At 51.6% G+C, this 20267-nt stretch overlaps 1 protein-coding gene across 1 annotated transcript in view; it reads right to left on the minus strand.

Moving 5' to 3' along the window:
* The window catches only part of EVC2 (EvC ciliary complex subunit 2), a 134228-nt gene that overhangs the window by 21434 nt on the left and 92527 nt on the right, over positions 1-20267 (minus strand). The window contains exons 16-18 of the mRNA XM_032593014.1: positions 17583-17787; positions 15318-15440; positions 313-540 (exon numbers count right to left, since the gene is read on the minus strand). Coding sequence (XP_032448905.1) covers positions 313-540; positions 15318-15440; positions 17583-17787 — 556 coding nt within the window. The remainder of the gene's footprint in view (positions 1-312; positions 541-15317; positions 15441-17582; positions 17788-20267) is intronic.

The raw sequence follows: 20267 nt of genomic DNA on the forward strand, positions 1-20267 counted from the left end.
GGCGCCGTTCATTGAAAGCCACACTGTTATTTTTCACAGCTCTGTGTTGGAGCTCCTGATGCTGCTGTGGATGTGGGAGACGCATCCCGGTTTCAGAGGTGTTAAAAATGTTATAATTCAAAAGGTTACTTCTCAGGGGCAAGGCAATCGAGCAGCCTCAGGGTTGTAAGTTCCCTCACTTAGTCCTCACTGCGACCCTGAAGCATACACAGGGCAGGCGACCACCCGCTTGCCGGCGGGGGGTTGGGGGGGAGCCAGAGGAGCCCATCCCGATCGATCGTCCCCTCTTCCTTCCCGAGCCCCCGCGCTCACCGGGCTGTGCGACCCCAGGATCTGCTCGCAGGCCAGCTTCGTCAGGGTCTCCGACTCGCTCAGCTCCTCCAAGAGCAGGTCCTGGACGCTCAGGAGGGCGGTGTAAGCCCACAGGGTCTTGGCTATCCTGGCGGCCTTCTGGAACTGCAGGGAGGCGAGGGACTCTGCGAAGCGTGCCTCCTGGGCCTCCAGATGCTGCACGTGTTCCCGGAGAAGCTCCCCGCGGACCTGGGGACGGCAGGCCACAAGCCACACAGGTGAGTGGCGGGGGGTGTGGAGAGAGGACTTCCAGACAGCACCCCGCTAGGCTGAGCTCAAGCACCCATTCACTGGGGGTGGGGGTGGGGGGGCTCGGGAAGGGCCTCCACGACTTGCAAAGAAGCAAGCACTGGGAGGTGCAGTGTGTAATTTAGGACCACGGGGCGTCTCTGTTTGCAAACACTCGCCTCACTGGGACTTCTGGAGTCTGGCCGTTCCCTCCACATTTATCACTCTGGAAGGTACAGGGAATTACGTGGCTACCCAGTGTGAAATCCAATCCACAGGATGAAAGTTTAAACTTCGGAACAGGCTCTGAGCCCCTTCCCACCCCGCTCCCAGCAGAGGTACGCCTGCAAAGTCTCATCTGTTCCTCTGCTCCCCCCACCGCACCCCTGGGACTCCACCCTTCCTGGGTGCCTGGGGGCTCCCCGTGGGACTGAAATGCCCGGCATCCTCGTCTTCCTGAAGATCCTCTATTTGTCTTTCCGTCCCTGGTTCCAACCACTGTGTTAGAAGTGTCCTCACCGAGCACATGCTTGTCACTCTCGTCTCTGCCTTTCCTCCTCCTGCTGGCTCTCACCGCACCGTTGACCCAGCGGGGACCCGAGCCCCTCGGGGGGAGGACCCAGGACCTGAGGGGCTCCAGAAACCCCAGACAAGGGAATGCATCCACTCCCCTGGGTCCCACAACCAAGCAGTTCATTCTGACATCAGTGTGTCTTCTCTATGTCCCCACTGTCTCTCCTACTTTCTCCAGAAAAGATGCCACATGAACAAGGGGGCCTGATGCTTCTCACACGTGGCCCCCCGAGCCCCTGATGGCAGCTCCCTTTAATGTGCACCCCCTCCCCTCACAGGGACGCCACAAGCCAAAAAGCGGCCTGCTTGAACACGTGTCTTGGTGAAGTCTTTCCTTTAATCTTTAAACGCGTGTGGAATTTCGGGGCGCCTGGGGTGGCTCAGTCGGTTAAGCGTCCGACTCTTGGTTTTGGCGCAGGTCATGATCTCACGGTTAATAAGTTTGAGCCCCGCGTCGGGCCCTGCGCAGACAGCACAGAGCCTGCTTGGGAACCTCTCTCTCCCCCTCTGTCTCTGCTCCTCTCCCACTTGCCCACACACACACTCTCTCTCAAAATAAATACATAAACCTTAAAAAGTTACTTAAAAAAAAAAAAAGCGCGTATGGAATTTCATTTGCAAAACCAAAGGTAAACGTAACCCAGATACGGACGGGGTATCACACAGCCTTAAAAGGAAAGAAAATTCTAACACAGGCTACAATTTGGAGGACGGCGTGCTCCGTGAAATAGGCCAGTTACAAAAGGACAGACACTGTAGGATTCCTAGAGCAGTCAAGTCCATAGACGCCGAAAGCAGATGATGTGTGCCAGGGGCTGGGGGCAGCAGACACAGGGAGTTGGTGTTTCGTGGGGACAGAGGTTCAGTTTGGGAAGACGGATGGCGGGGACGCTTTGCACAACAGGGTGAACGTACTTCATGGCACTGGCCTGGATGAGCAGAAGCGGTTAAGACGGTAAGTCTCACACCATCTATATTTTACCACAATGAGAAATATTGAAAAACTTTGTGGAATTCTGTTTTCTGCCATGTCACCGATTTTTAAAAATTTTTCATGCTTATTTTATTTTTGAGAGAAAGAGACAGAGCACAAGTTGGGGAGGGGCAGAGAGAGAGGGAGACCCAGAATCCGAAGCAGGCTCCAGGCTTCGAGCTGTCAGCACAGAGCCCGATGCGGGGCTCGAACCCACAGACGGCGAGATCATGACCTGAGCTGAAGTCGGTCGCTTAAGCGACTGAGCCACCCCGGGCGCCCCTTCATGTAACCTATTTTTAATATTCATCTGTTTATGTTCGGAGAGGTCTCGGGTGGCTGACACAGGGAAGAATACTTATGTGATGTGGGGGCCGGCGGAGGATGCCGACCCCGGATCTCCCGTGGCTGCACAGCCCTACCATGTCCATCCATGTGTCCCTCGGAAGCAGACAAGGCCCAGTTTGAAAAGCGCAGATTTCACCTCTACAACCTGACCTTCAGGAAGAAGTCTGATGGGGGTGAAGAGGGAAGAAGTCCCCCAAAGGAACAAACAGACAGCTTGCCGGCTGGGGAAGAAACTTCTGTCTGGGGGGCCCTACAAACGCTTCTTGGAGAGGCAGGGCCTCTGACCAGCCTCAGAGAACGGAGAGGAGCCACCAACGGAAGGCAGGGTCTGCAAAGATACACAGTATAGGCACCTCCATATCTGGTTCACGGCAATGCCCACAAACATCGGGGGCCAGAGGCAAGAAGGCACAGAAGTATGGCAGATGGACAGAGCTGGTCTGGAAGACAGACGTTCATTTCCCTGCTCGAACGGGAACAAGAAGCCTCGTTCTCAAGAGGGTGCTACTAGACCCCCACCTTGCCCTAATGTGGACAACCAGGTGACAGTCACCTGCCCACTGATGGGTTCCCATGGTGACTTCGGATCACACCTGGGCCTCCTGGGTTGGCTGGCAGTCACACCCAGCCTGAGGCGTCCACACAGTTCATGCAGTGCCCCCACGTCCCTCCAAGACTGGGCAAAGCCTCGGGAGAGTGGGACCCAAGAGCCGTGTCTGATGGCTTCTTCATGGGGACGCGGGGTCTCTAACGTGCTTCAAGGATCTTCGCAGTCTTCCTGCAAATGCCTTTCTCCCACAGCTACTTTCTTACTGCAAGTCTGCAGACAGAAAATCCCATTTATGCTTTCATTCATCAATCCAAAAACTAATTACTGAGCACCAAGTAGGTATCATATAAAGGAATGTGTGATGCACTTAGGAGAGGGGGCGGGGGTAGAGAAGAGGTAAAGATGAGTGAGACAAGAATCTGACCCTGAAAGAGCTCCCAACTGAGGACCCAAGTAGGCACAGGGGTGAAGGGGGGCCAAGGGCTCCAGAGCCAGAGGCCCGAGTACGGTTTCCAGCTCTGTCACTTACTGTCACTCACTAGTTCATGACCTTGGGCAAATTCATTCAGCTGCGTATGACTCTATTTCCTCATCTGTAAAATGGGAATAATACCTCCCCACGCATGGTTTTTTTTTTTTTAAAGCTTTACTGAGGTATAATTGCCATATGATAGGCTGCACATATTTATTTTTTATTTTTTTATTATATGAAATTTATTGTCAAATTAGTTTCCATACAACACCCGGTGCTCATCCCAAAAGATGCCTTCTTCAATGCCCATCACCTACCCTCCCCTCCCTTCCACCCCCCATCAACCCTCAGTTTGTTCTCAGCTTTTAAGAGTCTCTTATGCTTTGGCTCTCTCTCCCACTCTAACCTCTTTTTTTTTTTTTTCCTTCCCCTCCCCCATGGGTTTCTGTTAAGTTTCTCAGGATCCACATAAGAGTGAAACCATATGGTATCTGTCTTTCTCTGTATGGCTTATTTCACTTAGCATCACACTCTCCAGTTCCATCCACGTTGCTACAAAGGGCCATATTTCATTCTTGCTCATTGCCACGTAGTACTCCATTGTGTATATAAACCACAATTTCTTTATCCATTCATCAGTTGATGGACATTTAGGCTCTTTCCACAATTTGGCTATTGTTGAGAGTGCTGCTATAAACACTGGGGTACGATTGCCCCTGTGCATCAGCACTCCTGTATCCCTTGGGTAAATTCCTAGCAGTGCTATTGCTGGGTCATAGGGTAGGTCTATTTTTAATTTTCTGAGGCACCTCCACACTGTTTTCCAGAGCGGCTGCACCAGTTTGCATTCCCACCAACAGTGCAAGAGGGTTCCTGTTTCTCCACGGCCTCTCCAGCATCTATCGTCTCCTGATTTGTTCATTTTGGCCACTCTGACTGGCATGAGGTGATATCTGAGTGTGGTTTTGATTTGTATTTCCCTGATAAGGAGCGACGTTGAGCATCTTTTCATGTGCCTGTTGGCCATCCGGATGTCTTCTTTAGAGAAGTGTCTATTCATGTTTTCTGCCCATTTCTTCACTGGGTTATTTGTTTTTCGGGTGTGGAGTTTGGTGAGCTCTTTATAGATTTTGGATACTAGCCCTTTGTCCGATATGTCATTTGCAAATATCTTTTCCCATTCCGTTGGTTGCCTTTTAGTTTTGTTGATTGTTCCCTTTGCTGTGCAGAAGCTTTTTATCTTCATGAGGTCCTGATAGTTCATTTTTGCTTTTAATTCCCTTGCCTTTGGGGATGAGGCTGCACATATTTAAAGGCCACAGTCTGATTAAACGGTGACATATTTACACACCCCGAGGAAGTGGGAAGGGCTATGGCAAACCTACGGAGAGTTCCTCGAGAGGAAAAACACGAGTGACGGGCAGGTGACCCAGAAAGGGAGGAGCGGTGCCCTTCTGCCACACCTGCCAAGAGCCAGATTTCCTGTCACCGTGACCTCCAAACGGCCTCCTTCGGCCCCATCCTTGGACGGGTGGTGGCCCAAATATCTTGAAAGCCGCGTCTCCTGCAGAAGGGCAGGGCAGGGTGAGGCGGCCATGAGGGGATCTTGAGTTTTTTTTACGCAAATTCAAACCTAAAACGTGGGGGCAGCGTAAAGCTTTTCGTGTGTGCTGCACGAACCACGTGGACGGCGGAATTAAGACGAGAAAGATTCTCCAAAATCCTTTTCTCTTCTTTGGAAAGTTTACTTTGTTAATTCCAGCACCATAAGCATGTGCCTGCAGGGAGGGATTCCATCCTTGTCTAAAAGGCTCTGGGAAAGGATACGGGTTTGCATTTCTGTGACAGGTTTCATTAAATATGCAGGCTACCTAAAGTAATAAAAATTCATTTTCAAAATAATATGCTGCTAAGTACTCTCATTTTAAATGGGAAGTTTAAACTGCCTCCTTATGCGTGTCTCTGACTCAGTGCATTTCAAAAAAGTAGTTTTTTCTAGGGGCTGTGATGTCTTTAAATGCAAAATAAAATAACCAACCTCCCCCCCCAACCTTTGTCAGGGGCGTCTGGGTGGCTCTGATTTTGCTTGGGTCATGATCTCATTGTTCGTGAGTTTGAGCCCTACATCAGGCTCTGTGCTGACAGGCCGGAGCCTGGAGCCTGGAGCCTGCTTCGCATTCTGTGTCTCCTTCTCTCTCTGCCCCTCCCCTGCTCATGCTGTCTGTCTCTGTCTTAAAAATAAATAAGCATTAAAAAAAAAAAAATAGATAGTACCCAAAATAGAGAAATGAAGAAATAGCAAGATAAGCATGTTATTTGGAAATACGGAGGTAAATACCAAAAGATCAAACTAAAAAATTAGAGGTCATTACCTCTGGGGACTTGAAAATGTATGTGTGTGTGGCTCTTGGGAGTTGGCTCCTTGTTCAGCACAAACCTTGTAGAATTATTTGATTCTAGAAGAATGCATGCCTACATTTTATAAAAACGAAAAGTAAAGCTTTAGCTTTTTAAAAAATATTTATTTTTGAGAGAGAGAGACAGAGCACAAGCAGGGGAGGGGTAGAGAGAGAGACACACTCAGAGTCCAAAGCAGGCTCCAGGCTCCGAGCTGTCAGCACACAGCCCGACGCGGGGCTTGAACCCACGAACCATGAGATCATGACCTGAGCTGAATTCAGACGCTCAACCGACTGAGCCACCCAGGTGCCCCAAAAGTAAAAATTTTTAAATGGACAATGTAGAAACAAGTTACTACATTCAAGCCATCCAAAGATAACTCTAGTAACCTTCTGGTGAGTGAAAGGCAGAAGTGGAAGAGATTAGAAAGGTAAAATGAAGCCTGTGAGGCCTGAATGCCACATTCAGGAATCTGGATTTTGTCTGGGATGGTGGGATTCTAAGAAGATTCTAAGCAGCTTCCCTTAGAATCGCGCTTCAGGACAGGACTTTGACAGAGCCTGCCTCCAAGGACAAGACGGGGGTTGAGTAGACACAAAGGGAACCACGTACAAGATTTCCCAGTCTTTGCTGGAAGGACGGATGTTCTCACCCCTTCCTAAAACGCCTCCCCCGGCAACGCACCTTCTCTTCTAAGCTTCATAAGAACCTGTGCCGTCACCGTTCTCCCTCGTCAGGTCATCGGAAAATGAGCACATTATTTTCATGCTTAAGCTCTAGTCACTTCTGAGATGACAGGGTGTGGAGAGGCGTGCCTGACAGAAGTCCCGGCCACCTCTGCACGACTGGCGCGGCGGGTGCAGAAACACAGCGGGCTGCACGGGCGATCGCAGCGCGTGAGTCCCGCTCCTGAATGAAGGGGCTGCTAATGGACTGTGCACACGTGCGTGTCACGAAACCCGGAAACAGTGGACACACAACGAATGGGTGAATGGGTACCACTCAGGTGGAGGACAGCATCCTTCAAATAAGACCACAAATAATGGGTGAGCAGGAGGCACGGTCACGTCATTTTCCTTCACGTCTAAGTGTGTGCAAAGAATACTTATGAGAAATTTATATGAACTGTGTGCCGGAACAGCAGCAGACACATCAAAGATTAGCTGAAACATCCCCCTCATTTCTGGATCTGCCAAAGCGACACAGGGATGGGCAGAGAGACCTGTGGTTTGGGGCGCCTGGGTGGCTCAGTGGGTTGAGGTCCGTCTTCGACTCGGGTCACGATCTCATGGTTTGTGAGTTCGAGCCCCGCATCGGGCTCTGTGCTGTCAGCATGGAGCCTGCTTCAGATCCTCTGTCCCCCTCTTTCTTCCCCTTCCCCCCCTCAAAAATGAATAAAGGTTAAAAAGAAAAAAAAAAGAGGCCTGTGCTTTGGGCACCTGCCGGCGATGTGACCTTGGACAAGCCTCTCCACCTTTCCGAGTCTCAGTATTCTCATCCATGAGATGGAAATAGTAATTATTGCCCTCACCAGTATTATTGTCTCACTAGAGTGAGACGATATACGAACAGAGTTCAAGATGGTTTGAAATATCAAGGGGTTGAAAAGAATCTAAATGTCTTATGAGCTGAGCGTCAGCTACATCATTTAAGCGTCACATGCACCACGATATGTTAAGCTGCTGTAAAACACCACAAGGGAACTCTCATGTACTGATAGGGAAAGTCTTCAAGCTTCAGTGTTGGGTAAAAAGCAGAGACAGGTGGGACAGAGAAAGAGATATGGGGAGAGAGAGAGAGAGAGAGAGAGAGATGTAGACAGACAGACCTATTTCTTTTTTTTTTCTTTTCAAATTTTTATTTAAATTCTAGTTAGCTAACATACAGTGCAATATTGGTTTCAGGAGTAGAATTCAGTGACTCATCACTTACATATAACACCCAGTAACAAGTGTAATCCTTAATACCCAATCACCCATCTAGCCCATCCCCCACCCACCTTCCTCCATCAACCCTGTTTATTCTCTATCATTAAGAGTCAAAAAACATTCCTTTTTGTTCTCTTTCCTTTGTACAACTTTCCTTGGGTATGCATAATATCTCAGTAACTAACCAATAATTTAGCAGACAGACCTATTTCTACTAGCTGGAAAGTAAAAATGAGTCCCATAATTTGTGCTATGAGTTTACCTTGCTCTGTGGATTGGCCCAGGCATGGGGACAGGAAGAACAGACACATTCTCCGTCCTGGTCAAGGCATTCAGCAGGTAAAATCTTGGCCAGGCAACATTTTGAGGGGCAGCCCTCCAGTCCTACAGATCCAACCAATGGCACCAAGCTGGTCAGAGTCTCCTGGAAGTCAGGGAAGAATCTCGAGTGTCCCTTCCTCAATCAGGCACCCACCTCTGAGAAGCCCTCCTTGGTTGTCCTCCAGGAGAGGGTACTGGGACTCACATAACTGACCCTTGTAGGGTGACTCTAGCCACCAAGCCCACAGTGGACCCTTAGCCTCGCAGAGGGTCTGGCCGTGGGGCCCTTTAGTTCACAGAAATCGAGAAATTTCTTAACGGGAGCGGGGACTGGAGGCTTAGCTTCTAGCTCAGCCCTATGAACACAAGGGAAAGAGCAGGTCAGACTAAGACAAGGTCCACATCCCCTAGAGTCAAAGAGAGCAGAGACCAGGCAGGAAAGGAGGGGCTCGATACAAAATTAAAAGTGAGTATGTCCCCCCAAATATTCTCTACAAAGTGACTAAATTTTGCCTCAAAGGCTCGGTTTCTTAGTGTAGCCTCCAGACTTCCCAGGTCCTGGCTTTTACCTACCTCCTAGGGCTTCCTTCTCCATACCTAGCAGAAAACACCCAGCCTTTCCGAAGACAAATGAAATATCTTTCAAAATAGGACTTTTATAAAGCCGCAGTGGAACCACGATAAATTCCAAAGCATCATTATCATATATACTTTATTCTTTAACTAGAATATTAAAAAAAAAAAAAAAAAAAGAAAATCAGTAACAATTTTTTTTTTAATGTTTATTTATTTTTAGAGAGAGAGATACAGACAGAGCATGAGCAGGGGAGGGAGAGAGAGAAGGAGACAGAAAATCCCAAGCAGGCTCCAGGCTCTGAGCTGTCAGCACAGAGCCTGACATGGGGCTCAAACTCGCGAACCATGAGATCATGACCTGAGTTGAAGTCGGACGCTTAACCGACTGAGCCACCCTGGTGCCCCAGAAAAAAACTTTTTAAAAATAGGGTAAAATTCAAAACCTATGACAAAGGGATAGGTCAAAATTTTCTACTTCTGGCCAGGATGGAAGAACCAAAAACAGATTTAGTTTCCCACCACCAGAAAACCAGATCCCATATATGATGCCATAGTTTTCAGATACTGGGCAGCACTGGGGTACCAGAAAGGAAGGAAATAGACAAGGTGGCCCCACAGCTGCCCCGGCTTACTGCTTGGATGCAGTTCCTAGGGTGCACCATCGGATGGGGACCTGGGGAAAGCCCAGCAGGTGCACCGGGTTAAGAAAAGAAAACCAGCGTTTGGGAGGTCACTGTGTCTAGAATTTGTAGGGCAGAGTCCCAAAGAGGAAGGAGCTACAGAGAGAGAGAGAGAAAGAGAATACTCCAGAGACCTCCAGGGGTGTTCTCAAGGCTTTTGCTAAGCGTTGGGCATGCTTGGGGAAAAAAAAAAAAAAACAAAAAAAAAACAAAAAAAAAAACTGTACCAGATCAGGAAAAGAACCACCAGAAATAAGAGGCATAGCGATTTCTGGAGCCCACAGAGAGCTGGGAAGAGTCAGTGTTCCTATTAGCCTGAGTGAGAAAAGCACACAGGCATCAGGGAGATGGGTAGTACCTCAGTAATAGTGATAAATTAGCTCTTGACTAAAGTCAGCTCTTAATTCCAACCTAACAAAACTTAAAAGCATGTCTTGAAGGGATAAAACGAATCCTAAACAATGCAACTACATGTCCAAACGCCAACACTATTAAAGAAAATGCCACAAAGTCTGGTACCCAGCATGTAAAACCTACCGTGCCTAGCATCTAATCAAAAATTACCATGCACACCAAGACGCAGGAAAATGGGAGCCACAACTCGGGGGGAAATCCACCAGGGGAAACAAGAGAGATGATGGAACCGGCAGACAAGGACGTGGAAACACTGATAACAAAGAGCGATGAGGCACAGGCTGGGAAGGGAGGCAACGAAATTGCAATTATTTGTCGACATGGTGACTGACTATGCACAAAATCAACAGAAGCAGCAGGTGAATTCTCACCAGAAGAATCCTAAATGACAGGTGCTTCTAGTATCCACCCTGAAGGATGAGTATAATAGGGCACAGAACAGTTAAGAAACTTGTTCAAGGTCACACAGCTGGCAAGTGGCAAAGCTAGGGCTTGGACACCGATGTCCGGCTCCAGAGATAGAACAGAGACAGTCTGGAAAGACTTATAAATAAAAACTGGTAATGTTTCTTTACACCAGTACCAAATATGTCAAAAATACAATTGAAAATAGGTTACCATGGGGGGCCTGGGTGGCTCAGACAGTTGAGCGTCTGTCTGACTCTTGATTTCAGCTCAGGTCATGATTCCAGGGTCGTGGGATCAAGCCCCGCATCAGGCTCTGCGTTGAGCGTGGAGGCTGCTTAAGATTCTCTCCCTCCCTCTCCCTCCTCCCCTTCCCTGCTTGCATGCGTACATACTCTCTCTCTCTCAAAAAAAATTACATAAATAAATAAAAGGTTAAAAAAAAAAGAAGGCAGGTTACCATTCACAACTGCGAGCAAACCTATGTTGTATCTAGAAATCACACTAAGAAGTACCTTTCATCTAAGGTGACCATATGGTTTGTCACGAAGTTGAGAGTGAAAAGGAGCTAACGGGAAGGTCATTGGGACCATCCCAAGAGACTGAGATATATGGTCACCCTACTTACAGAAACAATTGTAAATCTTCTTCAAGACCCTAAGAGAAGATCCAAATAAAAAAAGAAACATTCTGCCTTCTGGGGGATGGAATGCCAATTCTCAAATTCACCTGTAAGTTTCATGCCACCACAACAGAAAGTTATTTAGGAACTGGGTTAACTTATTCTAAAATGTATATGCCCTCCAGAGTCTTTCAGGTTTAAAATGATGCACCTGTGAGCTTACAGTGACCCCCATCAGAAGGCCCAGGTGTCACTGCCTGAGTCCCATTTCTGATCACAGGCACACTCCAGCCCCTCTGGCAGCTGCTGGTGACCAGAGCAGACTCCTCACTCCATTAGCTCCTCAGCTGTAGAGGAAAAGTGGTCAGGCAGGAAGCCCATCCTCGTCTGTCTGTCTGTCTCCCTGCATCATTCACACCACTCTCTGTGAACCAGTCAAACGGCCACTCACCCACGGCGGAGCCCGGGTCAGCGGGGTGGGTTTTCTATCTGAAAGCAGGAGGCGAACCTCCAAATGGCTGGTGCGCAAAGTGGCCGCACGCCTGAGGCTGTGAACATCTTAAGAGCAGAAACCAAGACCAGCCGGGCCCGGAGAAGGCAGTCCACAAAACGATCTCTGAAGGAGGAAGTGGAAGGAGACAGAGGGATAGGAGAAAGACGAGAAAGGCAGGGAAAGAAGTGGAGGAAAGGCAAGGGGGACGCGGGCAGGGCACGGGAGAGCCACTTTGGGAGGCTGAACCTCCTCGCTGTCGCAGCTGGGTCACAACATGGCAGATGTGCCTCATCCGACCCCCAGCTCTAGTATCTGATGCCGTGAGGTTGGGCAAATTCCTTCAGGTGGAAGCGTCCAGACGAGGCACATATCCACCCGGGACTGAGGGTTACAGGGATCGCTGTCTCGGATTCTAGCAAAGAAAGGGGGCACCCAGCAGGTGCCTCCAGTGTGCTTGGCAGCCCCAACGAGTGAAGCCAGGGTCCCTTTGGGAACCCCACACTGCCGGCCAGACTGAGGCTTTGTGACGGGTCTCTGACCCAGTCCCTCTTTCCAGCCGCACGAGCTGTGAGGGGTTTCCCAGTCCTGGAACACGATCAGACCGCTCTCAGCTGCCGGCACTCAGACCGAGGGCTGTCATCTCCATCCGAAATTACCCTGCAGATGGAAAATCTGAACAATTCTGGCTCCGGTGCTAAAAGACGCGGCCGATCGATGTCGGGAGGAACGTCAAAGCCGTTGGCTTGAGAGGGCGCATTCTATCGGCACTTGCCACAGTGAGGTGGCCGGTTGTGAGGATGGCCTGTCATTAAAAGGTTACAGCTGACAAACGCCTCCTGCCTTTCTCTGGGTTCTGGTGCACACACACGGGGCTGCTGCGTCATCAAAAACCAGCACTGTAGCCCCCTCAGAGCTAGGAAGTACCTTTCTGTCCGTTTGCTCCTCCCAATGACCCCGTTGCTACTAGGTTCTGATTGTCCCAATCCTCATGTGACAGATGCGGGAGCCGAGGCGTGTCTGTCCCACACTGAACAACCGCGGGAGGTAACCACATCCGGTGAGAATATTCCCCGTCAATCCTGACCAGGGCCTTCCACGCAGAGGCAGCACCAGGGCGAGGGGCCGGAGGTTCAGAAGCTGGAGCCCCGCCCCCCGTCCCGCCCCCTGTCCCTGGACACTTGTGGGACTTCTACGGGACGTGGGGTGCCCAAATGCACGAGCACCTAGCTTTCAGATGGCTTAGCTCTTATCTATCCGTAAAGCGTGTGCCTGATTTGTATTGTATGTATTTTTAATTATTTTATTTTATTTTTATTTTTTAATATGAAATTTATTGTCAAATTGGTTTCCATACAACACCCAGTGCTCACCAACAGGTGCCCTCCTCAATGCCCGTCACCCACTTTCCCCTCCCCCCCACCCCCCATCAACCCTCAGTTTATTCTCAGTTTTTTAAGAGCCTCTTATGGTTTGGCTCTCTCCCTCTCTAACTCTTTCCCCTTCCCCTCCCCCATGGTCTTCTGTTAGGTTTCTCAGGATCCACATAAGAGTGAAAACATATGGTCTCTGTCTTTCTCTGTATGACTTATTTCACTTAGCATAACACTCTCCAGTTTAACCACGTTGCTACAAAAGGCCAGATTGCATTCTTTCTCATTGCCACGTAGTATTCCATTGTGTATACAAACCACAATTTCTTTATCCATTCGTCAGTTGATGGACATTTAGGCTCTTTCCATAATTTGCCTATTGTTGAGAGTGCTGCTATAAACATTGGGGTACAAGTGCCCCTATGCATCAGCACTCCTGTGTCCCTTGGGTAGATTCCTAGCAGTGCTATTGCTGGGGCATAGGGTAGATCTATTTTTAATTATGCCCAGCACCTATAAGCAACATATATGTATACAGAAAGTCCTGAGTAGGGTACCCAGAGACACAGGCATTCAAAGGCAAACAAAATAAATGAGCACTATTCTTACTGGAGGGTTAGTGTATCTGAAGAAGGGAGTTAAGTTCTTAAACCAGTGCACAGGACAAACATGAAACGTAAACTGCCCTTGAAAATGCCAGCGATCGTCCAGAGTGGGGCAGAGGGCTGCGTCTTCCACACACGCAAAGGGCCTGGCTGGATCTCAGGACAAATACACGACTCACATGGCAACGATGGAGGTGAACGCAGGGCAGGGCAGGCTGCAGAGTCTGGCTCAGGGAACCGCGGGACAGGATGTCATCTGTCACCACTCACGGCCACCCAGTAGTCATCCAGCCTGTCCCTCTCCTCCGTCGACGGGACCAGCGAGGTTCCGCTCACCTTCTCAGCCTGGCACGTGAGACCCTCCACCGTGGCCGGCTGTCCTACCCTCAGGACACCCTGTACTCCCGCAAAGCAGCCTTTTCACAGGGCTGCCAATCCTCTGGGCTCCCCTGAACCTGCACCATGTCCTTGGCCGTGGTTCAGGCCACCCACTCTCCCTGCCAAAACAAACCTCAAGTTTTCCTTCTGCAGCAACATCCACCTCGAGCCTGATGTGTTTGGGTCACGAACTGGCCTGTGTTGGAGGAAATGCCCCATTGGGCCCCCAGGCTGCCCCTCAGCACCCCTCTCCTCTGCTGCTTCTTGGTGAACTGCAACCACAACCCACCAGGCGGCTAGCTCTGCCTGAGAGCTGCCCTCGTGTTCACCTCCTCCAGGAAGGCCACCCAGAGAGCCCCAGGGAGGCCTGTGACCAGGTAGCCGCTCAGCAAGCCCATCTGGCTCTCACACTAATTTCCATCTTCAGTGCTAGCCTTTAGCAACGAGGACGCTGACATTTTCACCTCTACCCGCCTCAGTCTTCGTCCTACTTCTCAGGTTCGCAGAGAACTTGGGTGGGAACAGGGTGCTGCCTCCTGTGTCCCTTGAGACATCCCAGCCTGGTCACCCCTAGAAGGAGCCACTGACCTCTCACCCTGTGCAGGCTCTGTGGCTCCCGGCCAGGTTATGCTTTTGTGATCTGAAAGATACACCTGCACTAAATACACCTAGACAAGGACAGGGACAGGAGGCAGGAAGAAAACGGCCGCTCAGAGATGGCCTGATAGATCCACCCACTGAACCCCTCCTCTCAGGAACCCACCCTTTGCGAGGGGCGCTGGGGACACGGCGGGCACCCAGGCAGCGAAGGCACAGTGTCAACTCTTAAGCGTCACCTCTCCAGAGAGACCTGACCTGACTCGGCCGCCTCTGGTGGGTCTCACTTCCCTCCACCCCCGTCTTGTCACTGTTGCATCACCTCCTCTGTGTCCTAACGACACTGATCAGGGTCTGTGGTTTTAAGTGCTTTCTGTCCGTCTCCCCCAACCATGAGAGTGAGGCCAGGACGGACCGTCGCCACTGAAGTCCTAGAGTTTGTCGACACTACACCCGAGCCACTGCATCATGCCGCCTCAGGGTCCCAGCACAGTGAATGCACAGTGGGGTATGCGTCAGGATAAGAAAGGAGGAAGGAGGGGGAAGAACCGGGTGATCCGATCAGGCTTCTTAGGGGAGGGGACACCTGAGGACAGAGGCGGTGCCTCAGGAGGGCCAAAGACAAGGTTCATCTATCCGGGTAAGGGAAGGTGGCAGGGTTCATCCAGGAACAGGGAAGAATGTGGAAGGCACCGCATGTTTGTGCGTGGTACACGCAGGGACGTAAAGTATAACACGTGCGAACGCCTGGGCGCAGAGCCAGGCACAGCGACGGCGACCACCGCGGCAGCAGCTGAGACGTGGGGCCCGAAGGACGAAGCAGAGATGGAACCAGAGACCGGGCGGGGAGGGAGGAGAGTTCCAGACAGGATGGGCGGAAGGGCCTGAGGGGCAGGGCTGGGTCCCAGCTGTGGGACCACGGCGGAACAGAGACGGGCAGTGAGGGTCCCCGGGGACTCCGTGTGTGCTGGGAACTGGGTGGCATCGGCCCTGTGTGTGCAGTGAGAGCAACAGAGGAGGCAGGAGGACTGACCTTTTCAACCAGGTCTTCGGGGGCTTGCTCCTCAAAGAGCTGAATTTTATCTTCGATGCACTTCCTCAGAAGGTCTGTCTTGCTTTTACTCTTGGAGCGCGGCTTTCTTGCCTTGGACTGTTGCTAGAGGGGGCAGGAGAAAGCACGGGCAGGGGAGTGACTGCCAGTGGGTTTGCACAGCGCCCCCCCTCCTTGTCTCCCAAAGCCGAGAGGAGCTCCCGCAGCATATGCACCTGCCCAGTTGTCTGAGGCCGGCAGAGGGGGGAAAGATGGACATTTTCCTGAACAAGCTCAGTGCGTGGGCCTTTGGTCCACCAAAGGCAGAAAAGGGGCTCCGGAGGGCACAGCCAAAGCTTTGAGGTCAGGCCGCACAACCAACCCAATGCCCCTGCTCCCAGCCGTGGGACCCGGGTCCGGCAGCCTCTCCGAGCAGGGGACTCGACAGAAGAGGTGTCCCTGTGCTTGTGAAAATACAGAGAGCAGCTCTCGCCGCTGGCACCAGCAGAGTCCTCCACCACCGGCCCCTCTGCTTTCCCAGGACCGTCCTCGTGAAGGGAGTCGGGCTCAGCCAACCGCGGCCACCAGCCTGTGTGTGCATTTCTCGCAGGGGATCGAGGAGCGCGCTTCACAGGCGGGGCCTCTGCCCCTCGGAGGCAGGAAGTGGGGCCACCTCTGTCTCCAAACCCAGCGCCTTGAGCAACTTTAGAATCCAAAACTTAATTCCTGCCAGGATTGGCCCTTGGTCAGCCCAAAAGCAGGGGAAACACACCTTGCTTCACTTACGTGGAAATATGTTTAGTCGCTGTTCCAAAACTTGGGGGGGGGGAACCACTTTGATCATTTGTTCCTTACTCTCTAACTACCATCATCTTATGTATCCTGCACCCTTCTAAGAACAGAAATAGAAAGGAAAAAAAAACCTTTTTTTTTAATGTGAAAGAATATGAAACCTTCCAAGCTGTTTCTGCGTTGTACTGCTTTTTACTCAGTGAGGATATGTCTGATTTTTTTGTTGTTTTGATTTTTTTCTTCCCCTAAAGAAAAAGCAGTGGGTTTAAAGTCAGGAAAAACCAGCCCAAGCCCAGTTCTCCCACCTCCTGCCTGCCTCAGTCAACTCACTTTTCCTTTGCTGGGTGGTTTTCTCTTCTGGAAAGTGAGCTTGGAAACCTGCCTCCTGGCATTGCTGTGAACTTGCAGGAGACAGTGTTGGCTTAAGCGCTTTGAATAGGTTTTGAATCTCAACACAGCATCGTCTCAAGAGAAGATTGACCTCTTGTGTTCACCTGGTGATTGGCTGGCTCAGTCAAATGAACTGCACACCTACTGTGCGCCAGGCACTTTCTAGGTGGTGGGGACGGAGTGGTGAAGGGGTTAGAGAGCTTGTCTGCGGTGGGGACGCAGGCAGGGCACGGGCTGAGAAACCAGGGCGTCTCAGGCAGTGGTCGATTATGCGGAGTCACGGACCACAGCCACGTGAGGAATGCCTGGGGAGGGGGTTCTCCTGGACGGGTGCTCAGGGTGGGCGTCTGAGCTGGGATGCAAACAGATCACAAAGGGCTGGACCCTCGAGGTTCTGGGGCAGGCGTGTTCCTGGCAGAAGAAACAGAAAGTTCAAAGGTCTCGCCTTGGGCTGGGTTCCCCAGCGGCAGAGCCAGAGATGGGGATGGGGAGACCTTGGTTTCCTGCAGAGGAGCCAGGAGCATGTAGGCAGTGAGGGACCAGGTCAGGAAGGGCAAAGGGTGGGGCTCTCAGTTAAGGTGTAGCCTTGACGGCTCCATGGGGGGGCTCTGGGGCAAACATGGCCTCTGAGAGCGGTCTGTCTTCAAGGCACACGACAAGTGCCCCCAAAAGGCAGCTGCCCATCATCGCGCTACAAGGTCGAGCGTGGGGGGTTCTCTTTCCCTGACCCCACCTGAGCTAAGCATCCTCCTTATGCCACTTATGGAAGGGGCCAGCCTTTTGTACCCCGAGCGGGTCACTGAGTGTGGCTGGGGGAGCGCATCTCAGGCCAGGTGGTGCCCATTTGCCCGGAGCCACGCCCAGAAGGAGGGAGCAGGTGTGAGCCTTGAGCGGCTGCAGTGCAGGGCCCGGGCGAGGGGGTCTGGGCCGGGCACTGTAAGGTCAGGACGAGCTTGGCGGTGCTACGAGTAGCCGGATGCCAACACGGCTGCAGAGGAGAGCGACGTGGGATGAACCCGGGGGGGCGTCGGGGGCTGAGAGACGCCCCATGTCCGCCACCAAGGAGCTGCCGGGCATCACTCTCACCTGCATCTCAGGGGCAGCCAGTGCCTGGTCCAACTTCTGGAACTCTGCTTCTCGCCAGGCAGTCTGAAACTGCTGCAGCAGGACGCGGGCCCGGATTTTGGGGAGGGCCAGGCTCCTGTCCATCTGGGCGAAGCAGCCGTGAACCTCCTGCCTCATCCTGAGCAGCTCCTCTTCAGACTGGGAGAAGGCCGAGGAACAGAGCTTCCTGGAAAAGCCAGAACAGAGACGTTCTTATGCGGAGGAAGTGGGCTGGGGGGCTGGTGGGATCCAGACAGCAAAATGCATGTGTTCAATCCACGCCTGGAAAGGCTCATCGTGCCTTCATTGGCGCATTCCTTCCGTGGCGATCTCTCAAGCACCGAGTATATCTCGTGCTGGACACTCCCCTGTCCCGGAGCTAAGCTACAGTGGGACGAGGCTATGAGGGTGTCTGCGGGGCCACAGCAGACCTTCCGACCCCTCCTGACCGGGGACAGAGCCTGCTCTCGCTTTAGGAACACATGAAAACGCAGCGTCGTCCGCTGACCCCGCTCAGCAGCATGCGGTAGGTCCCAGCAGCCTGGAGAAGGGGTGGCCAGCTCAGCTCAGGAGGACGAGGGGAAAGGCCAGGGCCTTGCCCTGGGTCTTAAGAGGTGATGACCGACAGCCATCACTCAGAGAAAACCAGTTCCATGCTGGGAATGTGCTGACTGATCTCCTGCTGAAGGCTGACCTGTGTGTCCCCCCAAAAGATACTCAAGTCCCAATCCCCACTACCTGTGAACGTGATCTTATTTGGAAACGGGGTTTCTGCCGACGCGAAAGTAGGGTAAGACGAGGTCATAGTGGAGTAGGATGGGCCCTTAATCCAACATGACTGATGTCCTCATAAGAGAAGAGAGACATACACAGGGGAAGCCTTGAGACCACAGAGGCAGAGACTGGAGTGACAGAACAAAGCTGACGGAGGCCAAGGGCAGTGGCATCACCAGAAGCTGAGAGAAACCAGGAACAGACTCTGTCCTCGTGTCCTCAGAGGGAGTCCGGCCCTGCTGACGCCCTGACTTCACACTTCCGGCCTCCAAGGCAGCCAGAGAATACCCTCCCAGTTTGAGACACTTTGCTGTGGCAGCCGCAGGAAAGATCCATTTACCTCCATCACTGCCAGTCCTTCCAGCAACTCGATCCTCAGTTTACAGGTGAGGAGGCCGAGGAAAGTGCCCACCTTTCCTTTCTGGCAAGGCCCACGGCCCACTCCACCGGGCAGACAGACCACGAGCTCACTTTCCCACGTCTCTGGGGAGATGTGAGGCTAAGTCTGCTGGGGACCCCAGTGCAGAAGAAGTTCCTGCCAGGCCAGGAGCGAGGAAGTGGGGGGGAGTCCTCTTATGCTTCCTGCTTCGGGCAATGCATGTCTGTTCACTAGTTCATCTGACAAATGTTCTCTGTTGACAATGGGGGGCTTTCTTTGCTTCTTCCGGTAATGTGCAATCCACACGGGCTGCATAAAATATGCCCTGCGCTTGCTTTAGAAAAACCTGCAGGACCGCCGTGGGAGGCCGGGGCCGGCCCTACCACGCCCAAAGCTCAGTGAGGGAGGCTGGGACCACAGCTCAGCTAGAAAGTTCTCTTCTGGAAATAGGACTTTCCGCTGACGTGGGCCTCCAGCCAGAAATAGTGCGAAGGCCCCAGGCCCGTGTCTTGATACCCTGTCTTGGGTTTCTCACTTCATGGGGTCCGTCAACTTTTTTAAAGGAATGCCAGGAAGGGGCGCCCGCGTGGCTCAGTCGGTTAAGTGTCCGACTTCGGCTCAAGTCATGATCTCACAGTTCGTGAGTTCAGGCCCCTCATTGGGCTGTGTGCTGACAGCTCAGAGCCTGGAGCCTGCTTCGGGTTCTGTGTCTCCCTCTCTCTCTGCCCTTCCCCAGCTCGCGCTCTGTCTCTCTGTCTCAAAAATGAATAAACGTTAAAAAATAATAATAAAAATAAAAGATTGCCAGGAAGCTGCCAGCTGCTCCTTGGTACCTTACCCCCTGGAGAACCTTTTCCCCACTGTGTTTGCAGGGCACGCGGGATCCAAAGTGAAAGTAACCTTGAAATGACTCTGAGTCACGATTCTTGCCCATCCTCAAGCCCATCGGCCCCGGGTGGCCCGGCCTTAATGCTCTGCTGTGTAGGCACAAAGATAAGACAGAAACACAGGAGACAGGGAGGATCTGTGCCTTAAAGGAGTTTAAAATGAAGGCAGGAGCTCAGGAAAGAAGTCTCAAAGACATGCTTTCCCTGGCAAAAAAAAAAAAAAAAAAAAAGCACATCCTTGTTAATTCCTACTTTACCCAACCAGGTTTATAGCAACTCCATCCTGCTTGAAATCAGAAAGTTTCTAAAAATGTGTTTTAAGACGACGGTGCAAAGCCATTTTTTCAGAATGCCTCAGTAATAAAGGCTGCAACCTTTTGGAATCTTGAATAAGCAAAGTAGACAAACACATGTGTATCGTGTGCATCGACCCTCCTCGACCCTTAGAAAAATGATAAAGCGTTTTCAGACAGCAAGGTGAGAATTCTCTTTTCCTGGTGAATGACTAAACCAGAGGCGGCTTTGGTCATACTCTCCGCAAAATGGATCCACATGATGTTGAAGGCAACGGCCATCTGGTAATGGGGATGTCAGGTCTAATTTATACGCCTCGAAGAGTCCAAAGCG

Source organism: Lynx canadensis, chromosome B1 (assembly GCF_007474595.2).
Source record: "Lynx canadensis isolate LIC74 chromosome B1, mLynCan4.pri.v2, whole genome shotgun sequence".
NCBI lineage: Eukaryota > Metazoa > Chordata > Mammalia > Carnivora > Felidae > Lynx > Lynx canadensis.